Source organism: Theobroma umbraticum, unplaced genomic scaffold, assembly GCF_002168275.2.
Source record: "Theobroma umbraticum cultivar Fairchild unplaced genomic scaffold, ASM216827v3 scaffold_30.0, whole genome shotgun sequence".
Classification (NCBI taxonomy): domain Eukaryota; kingdom Viridiplantae; phylum Streptophyta; class Magnoliopsida; order Malvales; family Malvaceae; genus Theobroma; species Theobroma umbraticum.
The window spans coordinates 3,262,277-3,288,988 of NW_018397254.1; the positions used below are offsets into that span (position 1 = coordinate 3,262,277).

General features: G+C 37.3%; 7 protein-coding genes across 18 annotated transcripts; 3 read left to right on the top strand and 4 right to left on the bottom strand.

Moving 5' to 3' along the window:
* Positions 1-694: 694 nt before the first annotated feature.
* On the top strand, positions 695-4,984 carry LOC110425939 (uncharacterized). Of its 3 annotated transcripts, XR_016352039.1 has the most exons (17): positions 695-826; positions 923-1,109; positions 1,216-1,267; positions 1,359-1,398; positions 1,596-1,649; positions 1,858-1,970; positions 2,074-2,139; positions 2,237-2,379; positions 2,572-2,632; positions 2,749-2,810; positions 3,068-3,172; positions 3,290-3,365; positions 3,474-3,586; positions 3,703-3,762; positions 3,843-3,976; positions 4,487-4,546; positions 4,908-4,984. XR_016352039.1 is itself a non-coding variant. In XM_089785445.1 (16 exons), the coding sequence occupies exons 1-15, from the start codon at positions 739-741 to the stop codon at positions 3,946-3,948; spliced, it is 1,326 nt and encodes a 441-aa protein (XP_089641571.1). In that variant the 5' UTR covers positions 695-738; the 3' UTR covers positions 3,949-3,976; positions 4,269-4,347. The 3 variants fall into 3 exon arrangements, 2 of the variants coding, with proteins under 2 accessions (XP_089641571.1, XP_021296707.1); XM_089785445.1 differs by lacking the exons at positions 4,487-4,546; positions 4,908-4,984 and adding an exon at positions 4,269-4,347; XM_021441032.2 differs by lacking the exons at positions 4,487-4,546; positions 4,908-4,984 and having other exon boundaries at positions 3,843-4,132.
* On the top strand, positions 3,922-5,879 carry LOC110425957 (leukocyte receptor cluster-like protein). 2 transcript variants are annotated; one of them, XM_021441052.2, is made up of 3 exons: positions 3,922-3,976; positions 4,487-4,546; positions 4,908-5,879. In XM_021441052.2, the coding sequence occupies exon 3, from the start codon at positions 4,931-4,933 to the stop codon at positions 5,618-5,620; it is 690 nt and encodes a 229-aa protein (XP_021296727.1). In that variant the 5' UTR covers positions 3,922-3,976; positions 4,487-4,546; positions 4,908-4,930; the 3' UTR covers positions 5,621-5,879. The 2 variants fall into 2 exon arrangements, with proteins under 2 accessions (XP_021296727.1, XP_021296719.1); XM_021441044.2 differs by having other exon boundaries at positions 3,972-4,353.
* Positions 5,880-7,182: 1,303 nt separating this feature from the next.
* LOC110425701 (Heavy metal transport/detoxification superfamily protein) lies at positions 7,183-8,404 on the top strand. Its single transcript, XM_021440659.1, has 3 exons — positions 7,183-7,353; positions 7,777-7,858; positions 8,098-8,404. The coding sequence occupies exons 1-3, from the start codon at positions 7,297-7,299 to the stop codon at positions 8,283-8,285; spliced, it is 327 nt and encodes a 108-aa protein (XP_021296334.1). The 5' UTR covers positions 7,183-7,296; the 3' UTR covers positions 8,286-8,404.
* A 778-nt stretch (positions 8,405-9,182) lies between these two features.
* LOC110410676 (putative 57 kDa heat shock protein) lies at positions 9,183-12,900 on the bottom strand. The gene is made up of 7 exons (XM_021420545.1): positions 12,844-12,900; positions 10,886-11,273; positions 10,386-10,754; positions 10,276-10,290; positions 10,107-10,124; positions 9,974-9,985; positions 9,183-9,681 (listed from the first exon to the last, which is right to left on the bottom strand). Exons 2-7 carry the CDS (start codon positions 10,929-10,931, stop codon positions 9,359-9,361), a joined length of 783 nt encoding a protein of 260 aa, XP_021276220.1. The 5' UTR covers positions 10,932-11,273; positions 12,844-12,900; the 3' UTR covers positions 9,183-9,358.
* Positions 11,329-14,816, bottom strand: LOC110410997 (heat shock 22 kDa protein, mitochondrial-like). The gene is made up of 3 exons (XM_021421017.2): positions 14,676-14,816; positions 14,166-14,399; positions 11,329-13,547 (listed from the first exon to the last, which is right to left on the bottom strand). Exons 2-3 carry the CDS (start codon positions 14,395-14,397, stop codon positions 13,135-13,137), a joined length of 645 nt encoding a protein of 214 aa, XP_021276692.1. The 5' UTR covers positions 14,398-14,399; positions 14,676-14,816; the 3' UTR covers positions 11,329-13,134.
* Positions 14,817-14,842: 26 nt separating this feature from the next.
* On the bottom strand, positions 14,843-19,029 carry LOC110410815 (vesicle-associated protein 1-2-like). Of its 3 annotated transcripts, none has more exons than XM_021420896.2 (9): positions 19,011-19,029; positions 18,218-18,321; positions 18,050-18,120; positions 17,704-17,785; positions 17,500-17,615; positions 17,246-17,410; positions 17,097-17,147; positions 15,877-15,954; positions 14,843-15,293 (listed from the first exon to the last, which is right to left on the bottom strand). In XM_021420896.2, the coding sequence occupies exons 2-9, from the start codon at positions 18,267-18,269 to the stop codon at positions 15,183-15,185; spliced, it is 726 nt and encodes a 241-aa protein (XP_021276571.1). In that variant the 5' UTR covers positions 18,270-18,321; positions 19,011-19,029; the 3' UTR covers positions 14,843-15,182. The 3 variants fall into 3 exon arrangements, with proteins under 3 accessions (XP_021276571.1, XP_021276493.1, XP_021276411.1); XM_021420818.2 differs by lacking the exon at positions 19,011-19,029 and adding an exon at positions 18,628-18,672; XM_021420736.2 differs by lacking the exon at positions 19,011-19,029 and having other exon boundaries at positions 18,218-18,678.
* A 704-nt stretch (positions 19,030-19,733) lies between these two features.
* On the bottom strand, positions 19,734-24,913 carry LOC110417049 (Sec14p-like phosphatidylinositol transfer family protein). 7 transcript variants are annotated; one of them, XM_021429247.1, is made up of 14 exons: positions 24,837-24,913; positions 23,768-24,409; positions 23,570-23,669; positions 22,991-23,257; positions 22,732-22,809; positions 22,198-22,299; positions 22,018-22,067; positions 21,791-21,899; positions 21,593-21,670; positions 20,710-20,820; positions 20,597-20,638; positions 20,448-20,504; positions 20,332-20,354; positions 19,734-20,089 (listed from the first exon to the last, which is right to left on the bottom strand). In XM_021429247.1, exons 2-12 carry the CDS (start codon positions 24,154-24,156, stop codon positions 20,460-20,462), a joined length of 1,371 nt encoding a protein of 456 aa, XP_021284922.1. In that variant the 5' UTR covers positions 24,157-24,409; positions 24,837-24,913; the 3' UTR covers positions 19,734-20,089; positions 20,332-20,354; positions 20,448-20,459. The 7 variants fall into 7 exon arrangements, 6 of the variants coding, with proteins under 6 accessions (XP_021284922.1, XP_021284914.1, XP_021284930.1 ...); XM_021429239.1 differs by lacking the exon at positions 24,837-24,913 and adding an exon at positions 24,563-24,641; XM_021429255.1 differs by lacking the exon at positions 24,837-24,913 and adding an exon at positions 24,624-24,639.
* Between the last annotated feature and the right edge of the window lie 1,799 nt (positions 24,914-26,712).

Sequence of the window (26,712 nt, forward strand, 5' to 3'; positions counted from 1 at the left end):
TCTCAGTTAATTTATCTAGTAATTTAATTTAAATTTAATAACATTAAAAATGATATGTCAATACTTATAAACAAATTTTTTTATAATACAATAAAAAATATCTTCACGCTTTACTTAACTTGTGTGAATAATAAGATATAATATTTTTTTTTAAAATTATTTTAAAAAATTAAATAATTTTTTATTTTTTATTATATTCAATCAAACATATATATTTTTATTTTGAGTCGAACTTATTTTTTTGATTAGGATTTGATTAATTATAATTAATTAAAATATTATTTATTATTTATATTAATGTCACATTGATATGATTTTAATATAAATGGTAAAAATATCACGTAATTATATCATCATATTACATTATTATTTATTATTTATTATAACATATTAATATATTATGTTGACATTATCAAATAATAATAATATTTTAATTAATAATAATAAATTAATTATTAATTATAAAAATTTATTTTATTCAAAATAAATACATAAGATTTTGAATAACTGTAACAAAAAAATAAAAATTTATTAAAAAATTTTAAATAACTTTAGAGTTCTTTAAATATTATCCAATAAATAAATAAACTAGCTTGCGCCTAGTTTCAGTCCTCAAAACGCGGCAATCCCTGCCGTTTCAGTGCTATGCTTATTTAAACGCATCGTTTTAGTTTTCTCTGAGCTGCTGCTGGCCTGGCTATTCATGGAAGCTCTCCAATAATTCTTGCAAAAGGGGAAATGGGAACGAGGTCAAATTTCTACAAGAACCCTTCCCTCTCCTACAAGAAAGATTTAAGTCTCTCCTCTGCTCTCCAAAACCTGAAAGGTAAAAGTTTCTCTTCTTCCCTTTTCTGTTCTCTCGTTTTCTTCCGAACCAAACAGGTTCAAGAAATACACGAATTTTCCTTCCTCCAATTCGCAGCATATAATATCGCCACCGGAGATGCTCCTCCTTCGGTGGAACACGAAGCACAACCTCCAGTTGACGATAAAATTGGGTGCAAGAAACGCTCGAGAGAGCGAAAGCCATTCTCACCGCCTGATCGTAGGCGTGAAATCGAAGAGAACGATGGACCTATGTCTCATCAGGATTACATTCTAAAAAGACGGCAAGTATTTTAATCTACATTTATCTTTTTTAAGCCTAATGAGTTTTGATTCAGGTTGAAATTGTTATAAAAAGTTTTCTTTAATGTAAGCTTTTTGACTGAGCAGGAGGGAAGTTAGTTCATCTCATGGTTACGAGGAATTAAGTGTGGATATTTTGGTAATTTGGCGATTGTTTTTGGTGTAATTTACTAATTTTACAGGAACTTTACTTATGTTCTCATTTTATTTTTTTTTTCTGTTTGATGCAGCAAGCTTCCAGTTCGAGTGTAAATTTGGTAGACTATGGAAGTAAGTTAAATTCACGTTAATTTTGATAGCAAAAGCCAACATTAATAAAGATATTACTTTACATCGTATAAATTGTTGGTCCGGTTAATAAAGAATGGATTTTTAACATTGAATTTATAAAGTTTGATGAATTGTAACTTAATATTTTTCTGTGAATGTGTGCACAAATACTGAATATCATGTTCCTGAAACATCAGGTGATGGAAGTGCTTCTTCCGAATGTAAAGAAAGTCAGGATCCTCCAGATTCTGGTTTGTTTTTGTATCTTCTTTACTCAACCGTCAATATTTTACTTTAGATTATAAAATATGAACTGGCATTATGAATTGTCTGATTTGTGAAGAATGACCTTTTTTGTTTTTTATTTTCATTCTTTAATAGCTTACGATTGAGGAAGCAGTAAATTTGTATTACTGGCAGAAACGATATTTATCCTGTTTTTTACTATGTTTCTTTTAGGTCATGTGAATGAAGTAGATCAAGTTAAGAGCAGAAGTGAGCAACGTTTTCCTCTTCCAGGAGAACCTATTTGTGTAGTTTGTGGTAGATATGGAGAATATATATGTGATAAGGTGGGATAAATGAACTTTATAATTCATATTTTACCACCTCATGCCCTTGATTGTTGCTAGGAATCTCTCTAACTTTGTATCCAATGTGTGTCTGCATTTGTAGACTGGTGATGACATTTGCAGCATGGAGTGTAAATTTGATCTTTTGCAAAGCCTAGAAGTAACTGAGGTTCTCACGCCCTTTCAGTTTTCTCACAATAACAAAGGATGTTTCTGTTTTTACTGTTTTCAATTTATTAACTCTGTATCATTGATTGTATTTTCAGAAATCCTTGAGCAACCAAAATTCGTTGCTCTCATCATCTGAACTGACATCTATCTCTCTGCTGCCTGAACTTGCGGAGGACACTTGGGATTACGACAACCATCGCTGGTCGAAAAAGAGATCTAGTCTTTGTACCTACAAATGGTATATTTTCTTATTTAAGCATCTTATTTATGAATGCATTTTTTTTTTTTGAAAGGCATTTATGAATACATTTATAAATAGATTTCTTTGGGCATGAAATAGCACCATAGGTATTTCTATGTTATGTGAATGTAGTTTCTGCTATTTAGCTGTGATTACCATTGAGTCTAATATGAATGCTTTTGGTTTTAGTTGGAAATGCCAGAGGCCTGGACACCTTGCTGAAGATTGCTTGGTCACCACAACTGAGCAGGTTTGTTATTATTTGCTTTCTCATAAAGTTATAAGTGCTTTGAATTCTTGGGTCCTTTAAATATATGTGCTGTTAAAACAAGTTGTTTTGCTTGCTGAAGTTTTCTTTATATGTAGGTGACCATGAGGCAGAGCAAGCTCACTTCCATATCCAGAGATCTTCTTGAACTGTACAGAAGGTTTGTAAGACACAATTTTTGGTATGACTGCATTTGGTAAAGCCTGTGCGCTAATCTGGGATTGTTGAGGTTCAATTTTTACTGACTAAAAGAGCTAGATTTGCTCCATTCGTTATTTACTTTGTTTATATTTGAATGTTTTCTTGCTCTATGTTACTTCATGACAAAGAAAGGAACATCCTTGCTATGTTTGAAGTTGCAATAACTTGCATTCTAGAGTGAGCTTAGTTCTTGTTTTTGCTTCTCTTCCTATGCAGATGCCATCAGATAGGGAAAAACTTATCGAGTGCAAGCTGTAATGCATGCTGCAGCTCAATAGGTCTAGCAACATGTCTTGATTGCAGCACTGTCCTTTGCGACAAGTAAGCATTTCACATTTTCAAACTGCTAAATTCAAATTGTTATATTTTGTCCTCTGCACATCTTGTGAAGAAAACGGGAAATTTATGATCTTTCGTCTTGGATATCCCAAAACACAGTGCAGGTCATTTGAATGAACATATCCAGACCCATCCATCCCATCAACAGTATTACTCACATAAACTTAAGCGACTGGTGAGAATTTACTATTCCTTTCCATGCACTTTATTTTTGTTTAAGAATACCGCTGTATCAATTGGGATGTATTTCATGACAATAATGTGAAACATGTAATTAATATAGGTGAAATGCTGTAAGTCCACGTGCAAGGTGACCAACATTAGGGATCTTTTGCTTTGCCACTACTGCTTTGATAAGGCCTTTGACAAGTTCTATGATATGTATACTGCAACCTGGTATGTTATCTATACTACTTCATCTGTTCTTTAACTTTTAATATATTATAGAATTTCATAGCCCATTATAATTTACTTTGTAACTGATCAAATGTGCTCGTCCTTGCTGACTGTAGGAAAGAAGCTGGGCTTTCGATCATTTGGGGTTCCATTTGCTGTGATGATCACTTTATGTGGTATGTCTTGTAAAGTCATTGACATTCTTTGCTGCTCCTTTTCTATACACAAACATTATGGCCTGTTGATGCTGCTGCAGGCATAGGATGAACTGCTTAAATGCAGATGTGGAAGACCGAGCATATATAATCAGTGGAGACACAGAACGAGAGACACATGTTCAGCTCAGTGACTTCATTTTCTAACATGGTAGTGGAGGCAAATAGCTTGCTGGTGGGTTCTTCCGTGATCCAGTATTTATGGGATCATAATTCTTCGAAATGGCATTGCGTTTAGCTTGCCTATAAAGCTGCACATAATCTGTTTCATTCAAGTTTTAAGGTCTTGAATATCTAAAAATAAAAATAAGAGGTCTTTATTTATTTTCTATGAATCGGTTTTGGCAATTCAAAGCAAAAAAATTGAAAAAAAAAAGATTTCCTTTTTCCTTTCAATTTGTTATGGGCCCCGGACAAAGTTAATCTGTCCCATTTGTCTTAATCTACCCAACCCTGGCGCTACGCAGGCCAGGCCCATCTCTAGCCGGGCAGCTCACACAGAACATATTCTCTTTGAAACGACGATTGCGTCCTCGTTTTAGTGGGGAACCGGTAAGGCGGCGAAGTTAGAATAAATTAATAACGCCCCTTTCGGTCGAATTTATTTACACTCCAAAACAATAAGCAAATCCAGGTTTTCTTGTGTTTTCACGTTCAACTCTGTTTCGTGAATTGGATTCCTCAGTTTCGATCGATTGGCCAAAGCAAGGAGATCTCGTCTCAAGTGTGTTAAGTTGCAGAAAAGGTAAGCACTATTTTTATCTTATTCTTGGAATTTGTTGATCGATGATTTTCTTCTTTGTTCGATATTTGAACCTTTGTAGAATTATTAAACCAAGGCAATGAATAGGGTATAATTGTAGCGCCAATAAATAATTAAAACCCTAATTTACAATCTGATATCTCTTCTATTGAAATTCAATTTGCTTCATAACCCGATTGCATTCTAATCTGAAATTCCTGTTCCTCAACGATTTGCCTTTTCGCAAATTATCGAGTTTTCAAACCTAATTTCAGTTTCCCAATTAGGTGGAGCCGCCGAAAGCTTTATGGTGACCCCAAATTTCAATTTTGAAATACTAAAATGTACGCATGATAATTTTCAGGTGAATTCTAGAATTGAGTAGCTATGGGAGGTCATGGAGGGTTAAATATTTTGCCCCAGAAACGTTGGAATGTTTATAACTTTGAGAACAGAGAGAAAGTCCGGAAGGATGAAGAAGCTGCTGCAAAGGAAGAGCAGCTAAAGCGTGAGCAGGCAAGAAAAAGGGATGCTGAGTTCCGTCTTGAGCAGCTTCGGGCTGCTCGTGGCTTGGCTCCATTAACTAAAGCTGGAGGTGCAGAGCCTGCTTCTGGGCCTGTGGAGGTTGTTGAATCGGAATCCAAATCTGGTCACATTAATCTCTTTGAAGGGATCAAGATTTTTGACCCCATTAAAGGCTTGGAGAAGGAAGGAGCTGCTGAAAAAGATGGGTTCAAGAGGAAGAAATTGAAGAAAGAGGAGGTGGCACCCAAGCCTGTGGCGCCAGAGGATGAGAAGTATAGGTTGGGTTATGGGATTGCTGGAAAGGGAGTTAAGTTGCCATGGTACCTGGAGAGGCGGAATGTTGATGTTGAAGAGGAGAGTGAAAATGATAGATCAGAAAGAGTGGAGAAGGATGAGGGGAGGAAAACTGGGAGGAAGACGATAGAAGAGTTGAGGGAAGAACGTTTGAAGAGGGAGAGGCGGGAGAAGGAGAGGCAACGGGCATTGCTAATAGAGAAGAGCAAAACAGATAGGAGTAGGACCCTGAAGGATAGAAGGCTTTCCACGAGGTGAGCTCAGAGAAGCCAAAGCTTATTCTGAGTTTGACGTTTGTATATTCCTATCGTAGACTTGTTTGAATTTATGGGGCTATCAGTCCTTTCGGTATTTGTAAGACTAGAATCCATTTTGAATTTCGTCAATATTTGATTTCACAGAATATTTCATAAGAGCTACTCTTTGATGCTTATATCTGAGAATGTATGTATCATTTTTTCATCAAATTACAATGTTGAGAAAATGTGGCTTGATCCAATTGTTTCCTCGTGCTAATATGTCAACTGAAAAATGCTGGCGATTTCCATCCGCCTTGCTCCAATATTGTGGTGTTTCTTTCTGTACCCCAGCGTGCTTCAAACATCTTTAGAAGCAGGTTTGCAGTATCATTGGTAGAATTTGTTCTTCATTCATAGTTAACCATTGATTATATCCGTATCCAGGCAAATCAGTGAGCTCTCAATTTTATTAGGTGACTCACGGTCTTTCTTAGGCTTATACCAGGAGCTTTGCATCTTTAGTTCCCTTCTTCCCTACCCATCTTTTTATAGTATTGGATTTCTATTCACCTTTGAAATTTTTGAAAATTTGATAACGTACTTGGATTGCATTCCTATGTACTTCATTTACGCGTTCATAAACCAAGACCCACTAACTGAACATACTTATTAAAATGCTATTCCTACTGAGATCTTGCTTGTAAATATTGTGGATATTAGCATCATCTTTAGATTTAATTCAAGCCTCCATCAAGAAGCAAGAAATCTAAACTCGTGATTAGATGATGATATGTATGTCCTTGACTTTATATCTAGTACCCTGCAAGCATGAGCAAAGTATAATACATATCTAGGTGTATTTGCCAAAATAATGTGCGAATTCACTCTGTCAGGGTTCCATTCTATACCTAAAGTTCGTTGAACGAGCCCTCTCAATACTGACCTGATCCAATAACAAAGATTCAAGTCTAAATATCTTTATTTATTCTGTTGTTTATATTAAAATTGGGATTAGCCTTGGTCCCCATCTCCCTGTTCCTGGTACAAAGCTAGAGACAAAGTCGTCCAGTAAGCTTTCAGAATTTCTGTATTGGAGTGTTCTGCTTACTGCCCAATAGATTAAAGTATCAATTTGTCCATTCCCCTTTTTGAACTTTTGTGCTGTTCAATTAGATCAACAAATTTAACTAATTGTAGTCCAGAGTTTAATCTTATCTGTCACAGCAAAACAAAGACTTTAATGTCTTTTTTTTTTCTTTTTGTAATTATATACAACTGTATAAATGCAGGGAAGAATTAGAGTGAGTGTTGATGAGAACATGAAGGGCACAATCATACAAGTTTGGTGGCCATAACATGCCAAATCTGCCAAGCCAATTCGCTTAAGAAAAACAATATGCTCCTGCCAAGAAATTCGAATTAGAGTTTTAGGGGTAGGGTAGTTAAACTTCCATGAGGAAGAGTGCCTGGAAATATTATCTCAAGTCATAATGCTGACGGGTTTGAAGTTGAACTCATTTTCTTAATACCAACTTCATATTTTTATAATGCTTGCATACATCAGTTCTTCTGAAGCTAAATACAAGTCGTAAAAATTGTAAGAAAGACTTGGTAGAGGAGAGTTCATTTGCATTGATAAAGAGGAATAAGCAAATCATCATCAGTTTAAAGAAGCAGAGCACAGCATTGACTTTAATGGTTGCATCAAATAAGCACAGTCTGTTGCATTACGAAGATCTGACGCTCCCTTCGGTAGGTTTTCTGGCTCACCTCTCTTCATAGAAAGTTCGTAGCCATGGATTTCTCGCTCACCTTCATCATTCCCCACATTTTAGTTTCTTGTTATCTTGCTTTACCTTATTTCTCTACTTTTGGAACGATATTTTTGGTTTTCTTGATTTGATTAATCTAGGCAGATTTCTGCAACCTGATGCTTCATCCATGATTATGATGTTTCTAAACTGAAATTTTATATCAAAGACCTTCCTCTTGACAGCCTCTGTAAAAGAACATGAAAATGGCTGATTTCCATATGGGATTGGCCCAAATTCCAAAACGTGTACATTCAAAGGTTTACTCTTTTAATCCCCATTTAGATTGCAAAAGGTGTGAATTGCACATGCAGCAGTCACTGTTTAATTCAATTATTCAGGGATTACATTGTTTAATATTCAGTTTCAGGTTATAGTGATGACTGCAAACATGGGCTGTGCTCAATGTCGAAAGAAAGTCTCCCAAGTTATATCTAAAATGACTGGTAGGAACTTTGATGGTAAACTTCATATCATATCATTCTAAGCTACTCCCCTGAAATTGGATAAGTCCCAAAATATTTGCAAAACCCCTCAAGTCAAACTGTGGACAATTGGTTTCAAAAGAACAGTAATTTCTTTTCTCATCCTTCTCCCATCTTATCCTAATTTGGTGTAACAAACTCAGTCATATGATTCATTTGCTTTGATGAGCAAAGGAAATTAAACTTTTTATAATTTTCAGGATTGAGAGAGTACATGGTAGATGTAAGCAATAAACAAGTGATTGTGAAGGCAGACTTTGGGTTTCGTTGGAATGTGAAAGACCATCTTTCCAAGAGTGAGAAGAGAAAGGATTGGCATTCACTACAGCTATTCAAAAGTTGCTTCGGCCCAATTTGTTTTAGCAGTAAACAAATAGTAACCGATTGAGGCTGTCAAGCTGAAATTCCTTTTATGTTGTCCTGTGTTTGGGGACTGACCATTAATGTATGACCAATGTTTTAAGGTACGTGGTGTAATTCCTTTGCATCTTATTTCCATTTTTATCATCTCCAATCGCTTCAGGTTTCAGATCTTTCCCTTTTTCTATGGATGAAAACCCTCTAAACTCTTGGCTAAGAACATGATAACTCCGAGTTGCCACGAGATTCAAAACCCATAGTGTTTTCATTCATGCATCAGGCAAAGACTTAAGAGTATAATCCGAATCATAGATGATTATTTTACAGAGAAACGAACACAACCATAAGTATGGATATCAAGTACTTTGAGGAAGTCAAAGAAACAGAAAAGCTAATTCCTTCCATTATATCCAAAAGAAAAATGAGGGAACACATTAACCTCATATCACACTTTAAAAACTATGTTAATGATTTTTGACGAGAAAAAGAAACAGTCAATAATACGTAATTATTGACCTTTTCTCTTGGATAATTAATTAGCGATGCATCGGGCCACTGGCTCTCATCCCAAGCAGAGCAGCGAGGACCAAAAATGTGTAAAGCCCAAGATCAGCAGTCCCCCTATTTCCAGCTTGTACGACTGCCACAATCTCACCTACTATAATCTTCATTATGTTTGAATTGAGGCAAAAATTTTTGAATTGATTACAATCATTTCAAATAATTAAATTGTGAAATTATAGCCAAATGGTACGGCATGATCATCATGTATTTCGCAAAGCAATGTAGATATGAACAAAATTCGATAATGTTATCGCCACGAATCATTGAAGGAGTTTTGTATAGACCATTTAAACTATCTCTACTGCACAGAATCTAAACTTATCAACATACAATCGATTCTGCATGATCATCAAATGTGAAATATGTCTCACATCACCAAAAGCAATAGAAAACTAAATTCTGTGTTCAAGGCCAAGTTTAATGCCAAAACCATAGAATGTAAGTAAATTCCAGAAAACAGATTGAAGCTAATAATAAGGTACTAAAAAAGGTTACCATATGATATCTAAAGGCCAGAAATTAATTCTGAAAAGTAGATTAAATTGGTGGGATGATAATACGGAGAACTCCATCCTTCATAGTGTACTCGAGTTTGGAGGGCATAATCCTCTTGGTGGGGAGGACAGGAACTATGCTGCCAAGGTAGGTTCGACCACTCTCGTCGTGCTCGGAAACCTTGTAGCCAGTGCCTATGAAGCGGATCTCACCATCCTTGAAAAAAGCATTAGCATCTTCCGGGGAAACCCCTGGCATGTCCACCCTCGCAAATAGACCACCCTTCTTGCTCGCCTTGCCTTCAAAGGCGCCTTTCTGTCCCCGCACAACAAAAGGGTTTGGCTCTATCACCGGGCCTGTTCCACCTGCAAAAACATTCAAACCAATATATGTCAAACGATAAAAGGAAATTAAGCAGAAAAAGTATTAAGAAAAAATTTTGCTCTAGGAAGTCTCTGAACCATAAGCTGGAAAGAGCTAAACAAGCTGGTGTGAATGAAGTAGCAGAAACAATGAGAAAAGTTGCAAATAATTCTATCTTTTACGAACAAAGAAACAGATTATTAAATGTTACAGGATCATTGAACAAAACCCACAAGAAAAGAAGACCAGTCTCGAAAAGAAAACAAAGAAAAAGAACAAGAATGAATGAAATACCTTGAGGTCCAGCTGTAAGAAAACATCAACAAAATGAAATGTTAGAAAACCTACATACCATTACAAAGGAAAAACATCGAAGGATGAAATAAGGAAAAGCGGAAAAGAAAAGGAAAGAAATGTGTTTAGAGACCTGCAGATTGAGAAGCAGCTGCAAAACAAGAACAATAATAACTCAGTAAGTGTTCAAAAAAACCCAAAAAATGGGGGAAAAAAAGCAAAAAGGAAAAGAAAAGAAAACCGTGATAAGCGAGAAGCTTGCAAGAATACAGTATCACATAGAAAGACTCATGATTCCGTACCTTCTTGAAGTATAGCTGTGATAAAACATCAAGAAACCCAAAGATTAGCCAACAGTTAAAAAAGGAAAAAAAAAATGCAACTAAGAAAAGCAAGGTGAAAATAGATATACTTGAAGATAGACTTGGTCTCTCAGCAGAACATGCGGCATCCCCCTGGATCTTCTTAACCTTTGAAAGAACCATTCTGAGCACACCATCTTTCATTGTAGCATTAATCCCAGAGATCTCACAGCAATTGCAAATAAGACCCGTGATGCCAAAATAGGTGCGGCTACCTTGCTCATGCTCACTGTCTTTTGGTGCTTCTCCACTGAAGAAGACTACCTTCTTCTGAGGATCAGTAAAGAATGAAACAGCATTGCTTGCGACCCCAGGCAAATCAACCCTCACGTACAAATCTTGGTTCTCCAGTGCCTTGAACTCAATGAACCCTTTTGGCCCACTGTTTTGAAACTGGTTGTTCTTTGCATAATACCCATCTGTTTTACACCAAAAACAAGAAACAAAGCAACATATAGTTTACACAAGAAAAAATAAAATCAGATTTGACTAAAAACAAAAAAGGGCAAAGCATTGCATGAAAATGGAATCTGGAATTCTTAAAGATGACCTTCAGTGTGAGGTGTATAACCGAGAATGACTTCTGGTGCTGCCATGGAAACTTTGAAATGTAAATGGAGAAAGGTCAAGAGGGTTTATCTTTTCTTCTTTTAGCTAGTAGTATTAGGGTTTTAGGAGATTTTGTCACTCTTGCTGTGGCAGTGAGGTTTTTGTCAGGAGACGTTACATGAGAGAGGCTTAAAACCAGAATGGCGAAAGAGACGGATATAAAGGTGAACTGCAACGTGTCACCTCAGGGCTGGTATCCCTTGGAAATTGGTTTTTCGACAGCTGGAGCCTGGAATCTGTGAACCGATGTTTGCAGTCTCGCGATCCTTAATCTACGAGCTCTGCTCCAACGTCTGATGAGATGATGATCACTCTGGATCCTTGTTGTCCTGTGATTCATGAAGGTCTTAGAAGCATTGCAAACTAACGTGAGGAGCATTCTCGCGGGACGCACCAGATTTCATTAATTTGTCTATTAACAAATTAATATTAATTAAGGTCATTTATCTATTTTAACGAGTTAATATTAATGTAGTGTCTGTTCTTTTGTGTAAATATTTATGTAGTATTTAGACTTTAGAGTCATTTGTTTCAATTCTCAATTCTTTGTTTAGCTAATAGCAGGAAAAAAAACTTATGACTGTTTCTTCATATCCTACTATTCTCTACGTGACAAGTTTCAGACTGAATGGATTGTCACCAAGTCCTGGATTCAGATGTCAAAAAGCATTGCCCTTCTAGTCTTTTGACAAATGCCAATGGTGATCATTAATTGTGATTGAAGCCCTAACCAGGTCTGCCATAGATGATTTCTAAGCAGTAGTTAGTAGAAACAGTGTATCTGGATCATCAACAAAATCACTTATCAAGCCTGATCTCATTTTTAGCCTTCTTCCTCCCCTCTGACTCTTTCTTTGGGATCAACATCCTGAAAACACCGTTTTGAATACTGGCCTTGATTTTGCTCAAGTCAAAGTAATTAGAGCAAACATCGATGCTTCCGCTGCTCTCATTCTCCGATTTCTTTCTAAAACCCTGTCGTCCTTTGACTTGAGCTGAACCCTGTCGTCGTCCTTCCAAAGCTGAACCTCGCTTTTACTGATCCCCGGCATGTCAACCCTCACGAACATTCCTTCCTCAACTTTCTTGGCTTGGTACGTTCCTTTTGGTCCTTCTAGTTGCTATGGATGCTCCACTATTTGATCGGCTGCTCCTTCAAAAGCAAAACCCACCAAGAGGAATAAACATGTAAAAAGGAAAAACAAAAGAAAACCCATGAAAGATTGATAAAGAAAAAGTTACAGAAAAGGAATCATGATGATGATGATGACACTACCATGGCGAATGTTGAATTCAACAGTGCGCTTCATTGAGCCCCCATATGTGTTGACAGAGCAGAGTTCTTCATCAGGATCAGACACGGGAATGTTGGAGCTAAACGAACGAACCACCAATGAAGCAGCCATAGAAGGGATGTTGCGATTTACTAGTAGAATTTAAAACAAGGGTGAACGAGATAGTCTTCTCAGGGCCATTGTTGAGGAGCAGCGGCAAATTAGATTTTTGGCCTTTACAAGGGGGTAACTTCGGTACGCAGTAGGGATCCGTTTGGCAAGAGAGTGGTGGCAATTTGGACAACAGCTTTATTTTTGCACGTAACGGGCGGGGCTAATCAGTGGATAAGTTCAATTTTTGGGCTAATTGTGAATAAAGGACTACAGAATCAAACTTTAACTTGGGCAGCCAAAAAAAAATTAATTGATCATCCGAAGGCATAATCTTTTACTTGGCTGACAAGATTGACATGCCATCAGACATCGCTCAAGAGTCGAGGCTTAATCCCCCGGGGCCCAACCCAGCCCCCCCGCCTAAGCTATTAATGCCCTCATTATAATTAAAATGGGTTCACCTAGTATATGATATTAAGAATTGAGAGGAGAATTTGAAAGAGTTAATCACCAAAAAAGAGCTACGCTTAGCACTTGGCAGCAGCAGCAGCAGCTGAAAAAGACACCCACGAGAAATCCGATCCTTGCCTTCACTTCTCATAGAAGACACGCAAGTTTATTAGTAGTAGAAAAGATGTTTTACTTTAATTTTGTTCATCATATAAAACTTACCTTCTTTTCATATGTTAACATCATTAAGTCCTAAGATTACATTACATATGTTACATTTCAAACTAAACAAGTCCACCTAGTCCTCACTTCCATTACCTTTACCAAGAAGAAACCTCATAAGTTGTGAATATCACTCAACCGTGACCTGATACACATCAGTCCTCTCCTCCTCTTTCACCTTAGGCACAACCACCTTCAGGACCCCATGTTTCATCTCGGCCTTTATCTCATCAACCTTATACATACTGGGAGGGAGGTCAAGCCTGCTTGAGTAGGGCCTCCCACTCTCCTGACCATCCTCCGACTCTTTATCGCCTTCTCCTCGGATGATCAGAGTGTTCTGATCCCGCGAAATGTTAACGTTCTCCTTGCTAAGGCCTGGCATTTCAATGCGAAGATAGAGAGCATTATTGTCCTCCCTCACGCCCCAGCCTTTCCTTGAGGACACGCTGGGAGATGAGAGGAAAGGGTGGTCCATGAATTGATCCATAAGGTTCAGAACCTGGCTCAGGCTTCTTGTTGGAGAAAACGGATCGAATACGTCTGCACCGCCAAAAAATATCAGCAGATTAGTCTTGCATTATTAAAAGTATCAAACTTCACAATTTAAAAGCATTTCCCCTGCTTTGAATATGAAAATTGAAAGACAAAAAACGACCAAAACTGTTTTAAAGATCCAAGAATCAAGATATTTCCAACAATTTACATTACATTGTGCTAAACCCTTATAAGAATTATATATATATATATACACAGAGTAATAAAAACAGAGAAATTTAAAATAATACTTGTAAATTCTATATCAGTATGCAAATCTGTAAATAAATTCAACATTTGAAGTGCAATTGATCATTCATTTATTATTATTATTTTATTATTATTATTATTATTATTATTATTATTTTATATAGAGTCTATACTCTGAAGAAACGGCCTTCGGAATCTCACCAGTGGTAACAAATTTTCAACTTTTGAAAAATAAAAGAAATCTCACTTACAAATGTAAAGACAGAAACAGAATAGAAAAGAATTCAACTTCAAGCAATCAAATATCATATTTCTAAGGTAATAGAGAAAAAAAAAAAAACTTTGTTCACAGAAGTTATATCACTTTCAACAGACACGAAAGGAAGTGAAACAGGGTACTAAGAAAACAACTACCAGAGTAGAAACCGGGAGAGTAATAGCGGCGGCTAGAGACGGAGCGATCAGAGCGGTGCTCAACGTCGACCGAGCGGTCCTCGTCGTTGAAGTTGGTGACCTGAGTGTTGGTGTTGAAAGAGCGCGAGACGGAGGGAGTAGCCGCTGAAACGGTACGTACTGGGGAAAGATTCACCAGCTTTGAAAACAGAGTCGAGACTGGAACTCTTCTTAAAGCAATCGACGATGCCATTTCTTGTAAAACAGTGAAACTTTGAGCTCTTTTAGCAGATTTCTTTTGTTTCGAATTTTGATAGTTTTTTTTTCTTTTTCTTTTTTTGAGGATTTGGGTTTTCTTGGTGCTGATATAGGAGAGAAGAAATGGTAGAAATGAAGAAACGTGGAGAGCGGAAAAGGACAGAGGGTGGCAAAGGTGAGCTTCCCAGCGGTGGGAGAAAATTCCGGAATGTTGGAGAAATCTATGTGCTTAATTAATTGGCAATAATTAAAGCTCGTTTAATTTAAGTTTACCTTAAAATAGGAATTGCCATCTCCTCATAACTTTTCCCGATATTAAAATTCGTAACCCAATCAGCACAAGGCACGACAGCTAAGCTGGTAATGCGGTAAACCTGTAAAAGGTTAGAAGCGAACTCATATGTGCGGTAAAAAAACAAAAAGGACCAGTTGAGTCTTGATTTTATGTGAACAAAGCTGTGTAGAGTCATTAACAGTTTCTGGTATTACCATTATCGAGTCTCTCCAATTGAACCCTAAAAGAAAGATGGGGTGAAAAAAAGGAAGAAGCTGACACGTTCACTCCTTTTAAGTTAAAAAAAGAATGCATGTTAATAAAAGTGCCACTAGCAACTAGAGATCCACCCTTAAACAAGTTTTTTTGCTAATTCCACAAAGCTAAACAATTAACAGAAGCACCGGCCCAAACCCATCAATTTTTTCTCGCCTTTTCCTTCACCAACTTCTCCAGACGAAGGAAAGCAGAGGAAAAATATATGGAAGAGGATAGGACACAGTTGCTTATGACTTCTTCATGAGATATCCCATAATTATGCCAAGCAAGCCGACGAAGATGACAAACATGAATGACACACCACCACTGCTTTTGCTGCCTTGGCGCCTCAAGAGTTCCTACACATTTGTAGTCTTTACATGTAAGAAGCTTCCAGGGCCCAGAGATTGAAAGAAAAGAATAGACAGTGGGGAGACAGGTAAATCAAAAGCACATATATATCAGTGACAGACAAAATATTTCTCAGTTTCCTACTGCATCTCATGGGCACCAAGTAAAAGGTAGTCACTAGAAAGAAGATGGCATCTGTTTTGTGAAATAGGGGAAGAGTAGGTTTCATGCTGAGGTCTGAGACGTAAAAGCAAAACAAAATTATACACGATTTAAGAAGAAAACAAGGAAAAGAGATTAATGTTGACTCAAAAATTTCAATGACTTAAAAGCAATTATAAAGAGAGGATAAGCCTTCAAAACATAAAGGGTTAATGAATTTACTGGCTTGGTCATTTGCAGCAAAAGTAAAGGGCAGGGGAAAATATCAAAATAACCATGTCAAGCAAAATCCAAAGAGCTCATTATTGTATATATATGCAAGCATCATTTGAGAAGAAACTGAGGAAGGGTAGAACAGATGATACTACTCTACATGTTATAATAACAATAATTATAATCCACAAGGTAAAGTCAATCTATCCGCCTCACCAGTTCCTGGCGTAGCTTGTTATTTTGTTGAATTGCATTATTTTTTTCCTCAGTCAGCTTTGATATAAGAGCTCTTGCCTGCAATTATAGAAAGTATTATTGAGAGTTATTATACTTGCCATGCATCAATATCACATGCAACGCGTGTCAATGATAAACAGAGCTGCAGCCCTCACTGCTGCAAAAAGCTGGCTGTATATGCACATGAACAAGGAGTAAAGACTGCCAGAAGCGTTCAAAGGAAAACAGCAGTTTCCTCCTGAGTGCAAACATATCTTAATTGACACTGAATTTGGTGAAGCCAACTTGCATAGGAGACAAATTTGTCATACATACCTTTCGACATAGACTCTCCCTTTCCCTAACTTATGGAATATTAGTCTCACCATAAAAATGACAAATTAATAGTAGATGGAGTTGTGGGTACCATTGTGCAGTGATTCTTTTTTAGGTCTTTAAGAAAGGCAATAGCAATATAAGGTCAGCATATGATTACTTACCGGTGGGCTTCTTTTTGGCCATTAATTAAGCTAATCAAGATAAACTATTCCTAATGCTACATGAAGCAACCTCCGTTAAAAATAAAAGTCATCTCACCCAATTTTCCATCATCGTGGCACCATGCGAATGATGACATTCTAAATCTAACAAAACCATGCCAGTATTCAATTAATTTTCACTCATCTCATAGATTAGCTATTGTCACATCATCAAACAAGTATAACATGCCAACATCACGGTATGGGCTGGTTGACTTTATGTTGAATCCTACACCCTCAGTCAACCAAAGCAAGCTCAAATGACGTGACTGCTTCAATTGGCTCCAGTACACCCAAAAGTCTTTAAATAGCGGAATGCTCCCCTGATTGATGAGGTACCTATCTTAAGACAAATGTGGAGCCCTATGGACCAATGAATCACAGCTTTAGACTCACAAACTCAGCAAGATATCTAGTAGCTCTACAGATTTTTGTCTGACCAATTAGAACTAAAATTTTCTAAAGCAATATAATTAGACTCTAAATCATCCTTTTACCCCCAGCATTCAATTAATGGAAGAGCAACTGAGCAAGTTAGTGCAGACATCTTTTCTGAAAATATGGACCTTGCTATGTCCAGACTCCAACCAAAATAAATGACTAACATCAATATATAGTAAACTCAATCATGCATATGCAACAGCACACAGTGAAAAAGAATATAAAGAAGTCAAATTTTACCTCAGAAGATTTATCTTGAGATTCAAGCTGCTCAGAAAATGCTCTTGCAGCCTTGCATTCAGCAACAAACACTACTATTAGCATTTGAAGCAATAAAGAACAGGGAACAAGAGAAGAAATAACGAAAACACTTGCAGCAAAGTTCTCACATTAGCAAACTCAGCAGCATTTACATGCCCGTTGTCTGAAACAGAACCTCTTGGTGATGACCCTTCTTCTGACCCTTCTGGAACAGGTGAAGGAGGTTGAGGTGGAGAAACATAAACCACTCTCAACTTGCACTCCTCAACCACATGCCCAGCTTCCTTGTTAAACTAGAAATGAAGATTCCCATAAATCATTAACTGCACATCTTAACCATCAAAATAGTAGATAATACCAGGTAACATAAACAGTTAGATACCATTTCCGCAGTTATATCCTTCACGGTTGCACCATCATTTACTTTTACACTCTGAAGGAGAAATTTGTCCTTGCATTGCGGATCAGGTGGTGCCTCTTTTTGCGCTTGCATGGTAACTAAATCAAAACCAACGATTCCTTTAGAAATTATCCCAAAACCAACATTAAATAAGACATAAACCGGAAGTAAATAGATCTAGTGTACCTATAACATCGCATGTGGATCGAGGCAAGACGATGCCCGTGTTGGGACGAACACAGTACTTCTTTGGATTTGTTGTTTTCACCTGAAAACGAATCAATTAGGCCAAAGAAAATCAACAATTTCTATTTAAGATTTAAACATTAAGATTCAATATAACGTATTGCTTTCTTTTCAGGTTCAAAATATTTTTGTTAATTCTGCATTCCTGATTTTACTCTGCAACCAAACACAGCATTACGGCGTCGCATTACCAAAAAGAGCAGGGAAATTATGATAAACAATATATAAAAAATACAAAGTAAATATAACAACATTGATTGAAAAATTCGAAATTGATGAAGAATACCTTGAAAGCAACATAATTATCAGTTTTATTCGACAATAGAAGAGAACACGAGATCTGCTTCCTCAGCTCAACTATTTACCAAAACCACAACAACAAACAAATCAAAACAAACCCTAGATAAACAGAAGCCGCAGATCCGCGAGAAAATGGGAAGAAAAAGAAACTTACAAGGAAACTTGAGCTCCAGCGGTTCAATGCTGAGAAGGTCGCCCGTGCTCATTTCGAAGCAATGGCTTTAACGATGTAAAACCTAGGAATCGCTTTCGAAGGATCTGAAGGGTAAGAGGAATGAGTTGGTAATTTCCCCTTTTGGGAAACGTGCGTTAATTTTTCAAAAACAAGATTTGGGGGGGGGGGGGGGGGGAGATCGAGAGAAAAAAAAAAAAACCACAATGATGCCTTTTGGCGTTTCTTTCTGTGCAATTGTAATATTTGTATGCTTTCTAGATTTATTTTCCAAAAGAGAGAGAGAAAGAGGGAAAATAGCGAACGTGCGAGGAAGAAGAAAGGAATGGTGAACGTGCGTCGAAGAAGAAAAGGGTGCAAAAGGAATCTGATCTCTGTCTCTAATCTCTCACCTTGTTTATGGAATCCGCCCACTCCTGACTCGATTGTGTAAAACAATATAAGAGGGAAAGGAAAGCACTGCCCCTCCTTTTTAGCATTATTAATTGCTTTAATTATTTATTTTCTTCTAATATTTTTTTTTTACTTTTAGTTTGTAATAAATTATTTGGAGAGTGAATTCCTGCCAATTAACAGTGCTTTACATTTGTGAATTACACAGCCGTTAACGTCATTTTCCATGAACCTAACAGAAATCTTAAGAATTAGGCAAGTTGCTTTTAAACTTACGGTGGATTTGAAATTGGATGGAGTTAGGCTTAAAAGGGTTTTAGGTCTGCACATAAATGTGGGAAAACAAACAAAAAACTTTATAAGAAGGAAATTAGGGAATTACCGGCAAAAAGTTTTCCTGTGAAACTTATCTTCCTTTCCTTTTTTTCTCATCCTGTCCGAGATTCAACTGAAAATCTTGGAATGTGATTGGTGGGTGTGCGCTTTTATTATCAATATTAAAAGAGTTGGGCCAAAGATTTCTGAGTTCGGCCTTGAAAAGGCTACTGGTTTTAGCCTTTACAACAGCAAGGGTCCCCTAAGGCATGATAAGGCCCTTCGCAATTGTCCATAATTGCAGCTTTCTCAGGCAACCTGTGTCACATCTTCATTGTCATCCCTAGCTAGATGCTGCCCAATCTTCCCAGCAGAGGGTTTTGGTGTGTGATTTCACTTTTTTATCTTTTTAAATGCTACGTCCCAATCAATTTTTAGATTGAATTCAACACTATGTGGCTGAAAATAAAGAAAGTAAACTGTTTTGTACTTGGAGCTGGAATGTAAAAGGCCTCCATATTTGGTGGAAGAAAGTTAGAAGAGATCATTGCAACTTCCACCAACCTTCAAATGGACCAGCTTCCATTTCAGTAATCATATGGGTGACCTCAAAGGTAGCTGTATCTAATCACCAATGGGGACCTAAAAGAACTCATTTTGAGTTCAATTATTAGATTTTAGTTCCTCTTGGTTGGAAGGCAATGATTCCAACCATCCCTAAGTTCTACTTTCGCAGACTAATGGCATTGCGATGGGTGGTGTCTCACAGCCCAAGGTTCATATCTTAAACTTCTCAACTATGGCCATGATAATGGGGAAAATTTTGAAAAAGAATTAAGTCATCTGCTTGCTTGACTTCCGAAACAGGAAACATAGATAGACTGACATAGACTTTGAAATATGCACAATGAATTTTGCATTGCTAGATCCAGAGTTCCAGACCACATTGATACAGTTATATACTTTCATAATCATCCAATCCCCGTTCGGTATACGGTGGATTTGAGTTGTTTCTTGAACTGTGCTTAAGCATTGAAGAACCAAGGGAAGAACCACCAGGTAAGTCTGGTCAGAAACGAAAACCTTTAAAATGACAGTTTGCTTCTCAACTTGATGTGCATATATATTCATCTGCTTCCAGGGCATCTGGGCAAACAATAACAAGAAGGTGAATCAGAGAATGAGATACCTTGCATGACAGTATCACATTTACAAGGTTAAAATGTAAGCACAGTGAAGAAGAAAACAACAATAGGAACACTTCAAATCATATTTATCAAGCTTAAAAAAAAGGGATTTGGCGAACATTTAATTGCCAATAGAAAGAGTGGAACAGGCTTTTCTGGTAAACAGACTTATGGGAGAGCCCCTGAACCTTTATCATGTACCTTTACTCTTTAAGCAACAATTTCTGCAATAAAAACCAGATGTATCATCATTCAAGGGAAGTTTCAGTGGAAAACAAAAGGGAACAATTCATTAATTAACTTCAGCTTAGTCATACATGCCAGCAAGTTCAAACCCTCAGATCTTTAATATGCTGTCCAAGCCCTTTCAAGACCTGTGAAGTGTGAATAAAGAAAAGAGTACTAATAAAATGAACTGATTTGGAATGCCAGTCACAAGGGAAGCATAAAACTTGTTGAGACTCACCATCTTGGTGTCCTCAAGTGCCGCTTCCAATGCATCGATTTTCTGTGCCACAAAGATCATCAAAATAATTGCATAGAATTCATCTCAGAGACAAGAGGTGCAATTGTACTTACATTATTGGTGTCTGCAAGTGCGGCTTCCAGTGCCATGATTTTTTGTGGTGCAAGCCTATCGCTCATTGCCCTTTCCCCATTTCTCAAGTTTTCGTTATTTTCACCATTATCCTGTGTTGGTTCAAATTAAGCCTTGATCAATTGACCGCATGAAGGGAACGAGACAGAAATGGAGGGGAAGGGGGAGCTGTAGTACGAATTAATGATAAAATGACTTATAAACATTCTGATATTTGCAATGTTATGCAGTTGCAATAGCTCTGAATCCATGCAGCTAATTGCAACCAGAATGCATTAAATGAAAATTTGATATCTGTTTTAGGGTAAAAAAAAAACATGATACTGCAGAAACTGTCTCGCTTCACTTTTTTGAGTCTAGAGCAAGCAAAAGCTCGTAAATAAATAAAAAGAAGTTTGCGCAATGCTTATATCAAGCATGTAATAGTGGTCATATCCATTCTCGTCAAGCATTCAGAGGATAAGTTGGAAAGATCTGATCCAGTAATGCTCACATTCAGAAGGCTTTCTCTTTTTTATGTAAATGAGAGACTTTTATCTCCAAAGAGAAGATGAAGGAGGTGCATGGTTTCAAGAAAATCACCAGGTGAAAGGCTTAAGATGTCAAGCAGCATTATGGAAGACGTTGATTAATTAGAGTCAGCATCAATATATATGCATGATACCTTCTATCATATTGGTGTTCTTTACACTATCCCACTCCCACATCATGGAAAAGATTGCTGTAAATCCTGAGCAAATATCTTATGGACACTAGACAACATCCACATTGTAAAAGATAAATCATTAAATCTTGAACAAATTACACCATGAAGCTGATGAGAATCGGCAATGAGCTGAAAGAATATAAATTAAGGATGATTACCACATCAGGCAACAAAGCATCTTCTGAAGCTAGGTCACCGTTTCCTTCATAATTGGCCTCTTCTGTTGCACACACTGCCTGTAATAAATTAAATGAAAAATTAAGGATGACATACTAGTGAATGTGTGAAATCATGTTCATGTTATTTCTTCAAGCCAGAAACTTACAAGCAATATCTTCTACCAAGAAGGAGTTTACCTGAAGCATCTCTTTAATTTCTGGATTGTTCCAGGGTCCTTTATCACTTAACAAGCAACCCCCATAGTCAGCACATGTACAGTTTCCACCGAGAAATGTCGGCAAATTACTGTGAATTGAATGATAATATTTAGTGACTCATATGCATAAATACATATATACACATTAAACACACATCAACTGCCATTTTTGCTAGTTAATACATAGACCTGAGAATGACAGATTACCTTGGATCAATAACTTCAATCAGGTTACTAAGGTAGTTATATCCCAGCACCTGAAACATCAATGTCATTTACTGAAAGTAAACATGTGCCTTCTTTAACAAGGAAATCACTTATACGTGGTTACGTACTACTTGGGTGCCACCTTATACAAGAAAGGAAATGGACTGCTAGAATCCTTACATGAATTTTTGCCAAGGTTCGTGCATCCAGAAAGGCCTTGATTACCTTCCACAGCATCCGGAACCCAGATCCAGCATTGATAATGAAGAGTCGGTTTAGAGTCTGCAAGAATGTCATTGACCAAAATTACCCTACTAACGTGAGTGAACATACAGGTCCTGAGCTATGACTCATTCTTGAGTATAATTGCAAGCATTAGTTGTTTCTGCATCATGAAGGGAATTTCTACTGTGAAGAAATTAATGAACTAAGATTTGCCTACTTTTTCCTTCTGAGTGAGAGGAAAAAAACAAAGAGATCAGGACTGATTGCCTCAAATAATTTCTGGCACTGATATTCCCTTCTGTATCCTCTAATGGTGATCATCATTAATGCCTAGCAATTAGCCATGAGCAGTATGCATCCTGATCCGACCCTCTGGAATAAGTCAACAAATTGTTGCTTGAAAGCATTGCTCACCAGTTAATAACCATTCTCAACATCTCCTCAGTTTATCAATCTAAACTAATGAAAATAAAATGGAATTGCACTTACCTCTGGGTAGTAATTGCTGTCAATCTTCTGAATTTCCATGAAGAGATATCGTGCAGGCTTTGAGAAATTAGACATTCCCTTGGAAGAGACAACATTCCAATAAATTTAGATTAATTATCAACTAGGCTGGATAATACTATGATATAACTTGACACGATTACAGACAAGTAAAACTCTTTAGCAAGAAAAGTATATAAAGGCTTTCAAGTCTCTCCCTTGAAAGATACAAAATGGGGGAAAGAGGGGAAGAGATGCTTACAACTCCCTTCACATCTAAGATACTTGTGGTAGATGCTATATGCCTCTTGGCTGCGAGTGAGCATGCGGGAAATCTCAAATTTAGTGTTTTCTCTTGTTCTGATACATGATACTTAACAAATCTGTCTATATTGGATACTTGTAGTAATGCATTCAGGTCTACCAACCCAATCCGTTCAATGTATACTGGTCTACCACTTCGATCTACACCATGGAATCCATGAGGATAGCATTTCTTCACCTCTGTAAGCTCAACAAACTTAAATTCCTGGATTTATGCGACAAGACAAAGGAGAATATTAAGTGTTAGACAGGGATTCAATCAGCAAAACATCAATATAAACAAATCTTCCACCAAGTATTTAATAATATGTTATGCAGTGCATTAAATTTGTGAAGCATTTTAAAGTTAAAGAGATGCATGGATAAATAGACTCGCAGGAACTGGCATCAAAAGTAAAGGACGGATGATTTGATGCAGTTGCAGACAGCAAGCAACCAAGGTGGTCATTAGCCTGTCAATATTGTGTTAAAATTTCTTGCAGAAAAAAAGGTAGGATTTAGTTTGAACTTTATTTACCCTTTGGATTGCATCAACACCATGGTCCTTGCGCCACTGAAGATATTTCAGAAACATTTCTTTTGCTTTTGACAGATCAAAATCTCTCATTCTTAGAAACCTAAGACCATTAGAAAAGCTCCATATTGGTGCAATACAAGGACATATCATAAAATACGGAGACATTTAGAAGACATTCATGCATTGACATTAACTTACCGCAAAAGTGTATGATAGTCATTGTGCCTTGCTGGTAACTGACCCTCGAGGAAGAGTAGTTCTCGGAAAGACTGAACTATTTGTTCATCTTTTGGATCATGAGTTCCTTCAAGGATTAGTTCCATGCTTTTGCTCTTCCCAATTCTCTTCAACGAATCACGAACCTTGAGTGGATATGATAGCATGGACTTAAGGCCTGATGAAGTCGTTGATGAAGATGGTTTCTGTCGTTGAGAAGGAGGAAGAAGGAAATGGTTTTCAATCGGCGGATGGATAGGCTTGCCCATCCGCTTTTGAAACTGAGATGTCTCTCGGGTTGGAGAGTCCTCACTTTCACCACCGCCTTTGTCTATAACTATTTCCCTATATTTCTCATTTGATTTATGCATATGCACTCTGATCGACAATTGATTCTACTCAAAACAAAGACTTCAAAAGCAAAAAATTCCAACTTATTAACAAATTAATAATTTCTCACCTGCCGTAATTACAAAATGTAATTGAACAATGATCAATGTTCTACATCCTCTGTCTTGGCAGGTTTCTTAATTACAAACAAAAACTGGACGTCTTTAACTCATTAACACAAGGCCTGAATGTAACATTTGAAGTTACATAAAAAACGACGTTTCCTTTGAGGTCCTGCAAGGAGACAGAAGAGTTGAAGCCTTCTCTCATTCAAAAGTTATTGAGGATCAAATTAAAAGTAATGCCAAAATTGATGACCAAGATTTCAAGAGAATAAAACCATTTGCTTAAGAAAAAGAAAATGAACAGAAGAAAGCAGCATCATACAAAGTTGTTCCATATAGCCAACATTAAAAGAGTGAGCAGAGGACATGAAACATGATTTCACCTAAAAAAGGAGAGTTATGGAAACAACTGCTGAGGAATGGAATGTGATACTTTGTGTAATAGTATCTGTGAATTAACTTAATTGACAAGGAGTCTTAGCAGCGTAAAAGCAAGTGATTCTATGTTTTGCGCAACTGATTCTTTTGGTATATTAGTTTCCTCTCAAAGTGGGCAAACACCCAGAAACAGTAAGTCTCCTTCAGCTAAAACTTACCAAAACATAAACCCAGAGCAGGACTGAGGAAGGGGTTTAGGCCCAATGTTGGATTACAGCCTGGTTCAGTTCCATTGAATTTGGGTGCGTTAATTAGCGAATTGGACTTATGACTTTGAGCCCCATTCCTCTCCAGAAAACCCACTTGAAAAGGACAAAATGCGAATGACGATTTTCTGTTTCCTTTTTTTCTAAGCCTAGGAAATTATGTTTAAGAAAAAGATACAAATCTCAGCCAGATCGCTTCCCCGTCAAGTCACATTGTAAATGACCAAAGCTAAGGAATCCAAGTCTCTGAAAACGTTGAACTACATGCATCTTCACATTCTTTCTTTTTTCTGTAATCCGTGCAAGTGCAGAAAGATAGCCCAATCTTGATTTTCTAAAACTAACTACTTTCAAAGGTCAAAAGTCCCAAAGATCAGACACAGCTGACAGCTGAGACAGGCACGCAAGATATTCTTGTTCAAGATTTGGTTGTTCCTCCCATTCCTCTTGGTTGTTTTCCCCCATCTCTGTTTCCCTTGTTTACATCTTCCAGGACAAACTACTCTTGAAAACTTGATACTACAAAGCAATAATGTAAGACATCCTAGGACATGGGCAGGGTCAATGTACATTCTGAAATAGTAGTAATCTAGACCTAGTCAACCACCTAAATGACTTGCATAGTTTCAGTCAAAATGTAAAATAATGATTACTTAATCTTTTTACTTGTTGTATGGGAGATTTGAGTTTGTGATAGTGATGCTTATCGTGTATAAAGTCAGAAGATTACGAGATTTGGATAAGTACAATGAACGGATTAGAAATATAATACTAGCTTTCCAATGTATATTTACTGGATTAAGAGCAATTACGGTATGGTGTCCTTGTAATACAACACAAGATTTTGCTCACGTTTGGGCTGTCAGGAAAGCAAAGAACCTTAAATGCTGTGGACGCCCACACGTGGAGAAACATCTAGAAGCACACGTATGGCGACAGCTAGCTGTGTCCTGTCCACACTCTCAGGCACCCTTTTACTCTCTTCGCATATCGAGCAGCATATTTATTAAAAAAAAAGTTGACGTCATTGTCCCGACAAAAAGGTTCGCGGCGGCGTCGCTGTCGTTTTTGCCACGTGTGAATAAAAGCGACGGTGATGACTCAGCAAGTCAAAACACTTAAACTTAAAAGCTATCCACATCTACAACTCATTAATCACATCATTTAGTGCCCAAAGAACTTCTCACCTACAAAAACGATATGATTAAGGGAACAAAGGGTGGTTTAGCTTGAAGCTTGTTTCGATAGAAAAAGATTAAAGAAAGGTCGGGTCTCTACAAGTAGAAGAAGCCAAGTTCTTCTGTTTTAGTCAGGAATGGAGGTTCAATGGGGGACAGCTGGTTTGCATGACTGAGCGGACCCAGTACTTTGGTCCACTGCCCCTTGACTTTTGGGTGGGCACTCATCCCAGCCCAAGGGCATCAGACATCGGACAGACGTTTCGGAACGAGTGACAAAATAGTTTCGCGACTAATAATACCGATTACCATTCAATAATTGTGGTTTTGTCTTAAGATCAGCCAAAAATTTGACACGATGGTTTACCACTAGCCCACTGAATGTGCCGACCTCTTCCTTTGTTTCTTTCAACTGTGCTAAGAGTTTGATGTAGCAAGAGATTTTCAGGAGATGCGAGTGATTGAAATTGAGATTAGGTCCAACCATGGGTCGTGAAATTTTTGAGGTAAGTAGGATAAAACGTAGAAAAGCAACGTCAATATACAGAGCATTATGGGGAGAGTTGTTAGAGAGAAGATTGAGATGTATTCCTGCCAAGGCCACTTTATTCATTTCTTGGCTGAAGGGGTACGCCATGATGAGCTTGGAA